The sequence below is a fragment of the Propithecus coquereli genome, unplaced genomic scaffold (assembly GCF_000956105.1).
Source record: "Propithecus coquereli isolate 6110/MARCELLA unplaced genomic scaffold, Pcoq_1.0 Scaffold27, whole genome shotgun sequence".
Classification (NCBI taxonomy): Eukaryota; Metazoa; Chordata; class Mammalia; order Primates; family Indriidae; genus Propithecus; species Propithecus coquereli.
The window spans coordinates 11,456,543-11,462,976 of record NW_012148285.1 but is presented as its reverse complement, the minus strand read 5'-3'; the positions used below and the strand labels follow the sequence as shown (position 1 = coordinate 11,462,976).

At 42.6% G+C, this 6,434-nt stretch overlaps 1 protein-coding gene across 1 annotated transcript in view; it reads left to right on the top strand.

The window, feature by feature from the left end:
- Positions 1–6,423, top strand: part of ACSM5 (acyl-CoA synthetase medium-chain family member 5) — a 36,879-nt gene extending 30,456 nt beyond the window's left edge. The window contains exons 11-14 of the mRNA XM_012647789.1: positions 2,710–2,837; positions 2,923–3,022; positions 4,848–4,967; positions 5,386–6,423. Coding sequence (XP_012503243.1) covers positions 2,710–2,837; positions 2,923–3,022; positions 4,848–4,967; positions 5,386–5,469 — 432 coding nt within the window. The 3' untranslated portion in view covers positions 5,470–6,423. The remainder of the gene's footprint in view (positions 1–2,709; positions 2,838–2,922; positions 3,023–4,847; positions 4,968–5,385) is intronic.
- The last annotated feature ends 11 nt before the right edge of the window (positions 6,424–6,434 follow it).

Genomic DNA, 6,434 nt, shown 5'->3' with positions numbered 1-6,434 from the left:
CCAAGAGTGCTGGGATTACAGGTGTGAGCTACCACACCCGGCCTGATTATTGATGCTCATGGTGGTTATGCTTTGTGTAGCATCAGCATGTTTGCTTCCAAGGGCCTTGGCTCTACTGGGGGAGCTTTGAATCCATCCCCCAGTGCCCAACCTCATAACAAGCATCATTACCCCAAGAAACTTAATCCCTCTGTCCATAGCCTGCTCCTCCAGACAGCTGCTTGCATGTGAAGGGAGAGGATGCCCTGCCCAAAGAGCCCCTCCATAGTTCATTCTCTGATTTTTGACTATAAATGCCGTATATTTGTATTGTGTCAATAAAGCACCATTTATTTATCCGTTCTCCCATGTATAGCCATTTAGCTTGTTTGCAGTCTTTTACTGAATAATTGTGCAGCTGTGAGCACACTTGCACATGCCCCTGGTACACACATGCTAAAGTTGCTCTTTTGAAGGTATCTAGCTGTGGAATTGTTAGATCCCAAGGTATGTGAACGTTCAGCTTTACAGGAAAATATTTAATTTTGTTAAAGTGGTTGTACCAATTCACACTCTCACAAGAATCCAAAAAGGGAGGTCACCATGATCTCTGGACATTTGTGACACTACTCACTGCCAGGCTGAGTTGTCATGGCTTGGACCTTTCAATTGAGCAATCTGGTAATAGGTAAACAGGTCTATGAAATTGGTCATACCCTTTGGGTCAGGAATTCCATCATCAGGAATCGCTACAAAGAAAAGAACTCAAAATGCAAGAAAATAATTTGGTACACAAAGATGTTCACTGTAATATTGTTTATGACTGACAAAAATGGAAGGAAATTTAAGAAGCAAATGAGTAAATTAGAGTATATTGACAAGCTAGTAGGTGTAAAGTGTTATTTCTTGGTATTCTTGATTTGCATTTTCTTGATTGTGACTGAAGTTGAATACCTCTTCATATGTTTATCAGCCATTTTTATTACCTCTTTTTGAAATGGCTTTGCATGGCTTTTGCCAACTTTTATTGAGTTGTGTCTCTTTTCTCATTGATTTATAGGAGTTCTTAATATATTCTTGATATTGATCTTTTGTTTAGCATATGAGTTGCAAGCATCTCCCAGTTTGTAGCTTATCTTTTTACTTTCTTTAAGGTATTTTTATTGAACACAAGTGTTCATTTTTATGTAGTCAAATCAATACGTTTTTTATTATATGGGTTAGTATTTTTTTGTGTCTTATTTATCAAATCATTTTCTACTTTGGGGTAGGAAATATATATTTATCTATATTTTCTTCCGATAGTTTTAAAGTTCTGCTTTTGACATTTCAGTTTATGATCCATCAGTGATTGCTGTATATTTACTATGAGATAGGGATCTGTTTTATTTTTTACATATGAAAAGGCAACTTGTTGAATAACTCTCCTTTCCCCAGTGATGTGTCATGCTAACTTTGTCAAATATAAAGATTTGAAGTATTCATAGATAGAATTTGACACTTTCTTCATTTCATTGGTTATTTGTCTATCCCTGTACTGATACCGTAGTCTTATCCACAAATACCTTATCATAAGTTTCATATCCAGTAAAATAAGTTTCTTTCTTATTCAACTTCTCTCAAAGTGTTTTACCTATTCTTGGACCTATGCTCATTCATATACATTTCAGAGTCAACTTGTCTAGTTCCATGGAAAATGTTTGTTAGCATTTTAGTTGAAGTTGCGTTAAGTCTATAAATCAAAATTAGGAATATTTGGCATCTCAATTAAGTCTTCCTATCTTTCCATTTATTTATATCTTCTTTAATGTTCTGTCGAGTTTTAAGTTTTCTGTGCACAGGATATATTTGTAGGTATTGATAGCTTATCTATTTTCTTTTTTTCTCAGAATACAGTTGTTGCATTGAGGTATAATTTACCTATAATAAAATGCACCCGTGTTAAGTGTGCAGGTCAATGACTTTTGACACATGTGTACACCTGTGTAACCACTACACACTCGAGATATGGAGCAATTTATCATGCCTAAAGGCTCACTTGTTCCCCTTCACAGTCAATCCTCCCTACTCCAGACCCCAGGGGATCAATAAATTATTTGTTGTCACGATATAATAATTTTGCCTTTTAAAAAAAGAAGCTCATATAAATTGAATCATAAAATATTCATTTTTGTGTGTCTGGCTTCTTTTCACTAGAAAAAAATGCTTTTGTGAGTCGTCCATGTTGTTGCATGTTGCATGTATTAGCAATTTGTTTCTTTTATTGCTTTTTCTTTAAAAGTTTGAGAATCAAAGTTTGATTTTCTTTTCTCTTCCCTCTACCCTTGCCCCCTACCAATGGGCTCTTTGACCAACCCTTCACTTTCTACCTTCAATGATTCCTGAGCACAAAGAGCATCAGTGTGTTCTTTTGTCCTTAAAAGCAGGTCCGATGGCCCTGTGCCTACCCTCCTGCATTCAGCTATGCGTTCTGGGACCCCTCCTGAGGATGGTGGTGCATGGCTGCCCTCGATCATTTCCTGGCAGCTTTCTTCCTATTAAAAGAGGGAGAACCTACTTCACAGGGCTATAGTTTCCTGTCCGTTGGGGAATTCTGGCCAGCCTGGGCTTTGGGAACCACTGAACATTCCGTTGAAGGGTCTCCAGCCTCCTGTGTGGAGCTGCTCGGGCAGTCGCTGGACTGAGTGGCGGTTCCCAGACGGTCCATCATGGGCTTTCTTTATCTTTCAGGACAATCCTGAGAAGACGGCCAGATCAGAACGAGGGGACTTTTACATCACTGGCGATCGAGCCCGCATGGACGAGGATGGCTACGTTTGGTTCACGGGAAGAAATGACGATGTGATCAATTCTTCAAGGTCGAGCTGTCTGCTCTTTCCCCCTCCCTTTGAAGTTTCAGGGGGTGGGAAGGGCCACTTGGAAGAATTTGTTTTTCCCTTCCAGCTACCGGATCGGGCCTGCCGAAGTGGAGAACGCCCTTGCCGAGCACCCAGCTGTCCTTGAGTCTGCTGTGGTTAGCAGCCCGGACCCCATCAGGGGGGAGGTAACCAGTCCGGCCGAGAACATGGCCTCCCGCTTCTGTACTGATTAGCACCCAACAGTGCAAGCAGGAAGGCCCAGATTCCCCCATCTCACCTCCATCCAGGTACCACAAAGCCGAAAGCCACTATCAGACACACATTCCTTTTGATTAAGCATTGCCTTCGTGTCTTTAGAGACTTAATACTCTCTGGAGGGACACAGGGGGAAAACACCAACACTTTGGTGTTAAGCGGACACAGAACTGGATCCCACAGAGGCTGACTATGGGACAGCAGATCTTGGTGGTGGGTGCAGGCTCTGTCATCCATCCTGCCCAGTAAAGTTCATTTTCTGTTTGTAGATGAGGACAGAGTGAACACACGAGACATGGCTGCTTGATGGCTCTAACCTGGGAGGGATGGCCAACTTGAGGGATGGCAGAATATGCATCCAAAATGACCCTGATATACCAGAAAGATGGGCCAAATGTAATAAGCTAGGCTTTCACAGGGGAAATGCAAACTCCTTCCTGTGGGCCCCAGAGGAATACATAGAACAGGAAAGATCGGCATATAGGCACCCCCGACGTACTTTGCATTGGCTGTAAATCCAACATAATCCTGAAACACAACACAGTTACTTTATGAAAATTAGTGCAACATCAACCTGCATCCTCAGAAGCACCAGGGCCGGAGGCATGATTCTCAAAGTCTGGTCCCTGGACCGTTCATAGCTGCATCGTCCGGGGTTCTTGTTGAAAAAAACAGATTGTATGTAGATCTCGAGTCAGACTTGTAGAATCACAGTAACTGGGGATGCAGCCCAGTTGCTGGGGAATCTGCGTTTTAGCCAGTAGCCCCTTGCCGAGTGATTTTCCCACTAAAGCTTGAGGCCATTGATACTGAATGAGGGAGATGCGAGTTCCATTTCTGTGCTGGAGAAACCACACCTGGAAAGGTGTGCCCAGCTTTGTGTGCTGTGAATTAAGTGAGGCGGTGACCAATGGCTGTGTGCTCAAAGTTAATCCATGCAGAGTGCTTAGAACAGAGCCCGGCACGTAGAAGGTGCTCAATAAATGTTTAGTAGTTATGGCAGTAAGAGAAAGCTCTCCCTAAAAGCCAGATCCATCTGAATATGAAATGATAATGACCTTCCCACCTTTTGGAAAGTATTCAAGGACAGTGAACTGCCCCTTAACTGAATATTGCTGATAGAATTTAGTGCTTGTCTGAATAAGCAACCCAGTGGCCTTCCATTCCTATCAGAAACCATGTTCTGTTGTGTTTGAGTTTTGGATTCTTCCTCCTCCTGGGCAGGAGGCGGCCTGTAGTAAAGATGTGGGCAGAGAGAGCCAAGGTACAGTATGTTCCCCCGGATGCCTGGAACAGAAGCGGCACAGCTCAATGTTTGCTGATTGCATATATTCATACGTGCAGTCTCCCAGATACCCCCAGCTCCCCTTGAAAGTGGCTGGGCTTTCCTCAGTCCTGCCTGTTCAAATGCCTGCCTAGCAACCTTCCTACTTAGGACAAGCTGGAAGTCAATGGCCGTAGGAGTCTGTGAAGCTCTTTTCTCCAAAGTATTTGCATTTTTCACTCCTAGTGGTATCAGTCAATGTATGGGAAGTAGTTTGGGAAACAGCAAGGGTCTGAAATTTTTCCACAAAAGCCAATGTGCCCAATAGCTGATCTTGGAAAGGCAGGCAACAGAGAAATTGGTGCTGTCCATTTTACTGGCTGCACCCAAGAAACGGGTAGAACTTCCGTGATGGGGTGGTAAGGCCAGCTTAAGGAGAAAAGAATTGTTATGCAAATCTTGATCCTTTCTGGTATTTTTTTTTCCTGTAGGTAGTGAAGGCATTTATAGTCCTTTCTCCAGCCTACTCCTCTCATGACCCAGAGGCGCTAACCCTGGAGCTCCAGGACCATGTGAAAAGGGTGACTGCTCCATACAAGTACCCCAGGAAGGTAAACCGACGGGGGTTCTAGAACACAGGGAGCTGGGAAGTCAGATGGGCTCCCACTGGCTGAGCTCCCACTCAGGGCCAGGCCCTGTGCCAGGCGCTGGGGATATGGAAATGCATTTGACCCTGGCTGCTGCTTCAGCATTTTTTCTCTATTTCTTCACTGGATACTTCCCAAAGTACATTCAGTTCTTACTCTAAAAAGTGACCTGTAAATCAGATACAGGGGGAGGGGTGGCTGGAATGCCGTCAAAAAGATCACGTGCTCCAGGCTCTAGCTGTTTTGTGCATTGTCTTCTGGGAAAACCCTGAACCATTTGAGCTCTCCAATGAGTGGCAGAAGGTAATGACTCTTTCAAGACAAAAGTATTTCTGGGACGTGATGATTTCTAAGTATTTCATTGTTGTTGTTTGGTCACTAGGTAGCCTTTGTTTCAGAACTGCCAAAGACGGCTTCTGGAAAAATCCAAAGGAAAACATTGAGAAGCCAAGAGTGGGGGAAATGAGATGCAACCCCAGAAAGGCCCCGTAGGCCCCCAAAGGTTCCAAGAGGAGCTGGTGGGATCATTGGTCAGCTGCCACTTGGAACATCATCTCGGCAGCCCCGTAGACACTGAAGGTGCTCAGCTTCCAAGTGGGCATCTGAAGAATCATTGGATGACCCTGGAAGACAGCAAAAGGACATCAGTGACCCAGAGCCTGTTGCCACTGTCCAGTGTAGCAAATGCCTGGTGGCTTGACTTCCCCTCCGCCTGGAGGCATCTCAGCACCTCCCCTCATCTTACTTACTACGAGCTTTTAGCCTCCTGCCAAAGGACCAGTTATCATACCCTTGGGGCACTTGTGATCTCATTCCTGCCAGTGGGACTGTGAAGGCTTGACCTTTTGGGTGAAACCATTTAGAAATAGTATGCAAGAGCATAAAATTGATAATACCTTTTAGCTCAGAAATTCTGTCTTTGGGAATCACTATGAAAGAAAGAAATCAACATGCAGAAAATGTTTGGTGCCCAAAGATGTTTATTGCAGCATTGTTTAAAACTCAAACACACACACACAAAATCAATGTCCAAAGAACAGGGAAATGATTAATCATAATTAGTTAATTATGACTAGTTATAATAATGACTAATGATAATCTAATTATGGCAGATTGACTCAAGATATTATGTGGCCTTTAAAAATATTTAAGGACAGTTTATCATGTTTTGGGGAAAATGTAAGCTCTATTAATTTTAAAAATTAGAATAGAAAGAGATGCATACTGGAGAATTACAACTCTGAAAAATAAAGGAAAAACCGTGGTTAATAGTAATGTTTTCCTGAAATTGAAGAGATAAAGAATATAATGAATGGTCAGTTTTTTTTTCCTTTTCCTATCTACATTTCTGTATTTTCCAAATTTTCTTAGTAAGTAGATACAACTATTTTAATGAAACATTATTTTAAGAAAATGATCTCCCCAAACCAT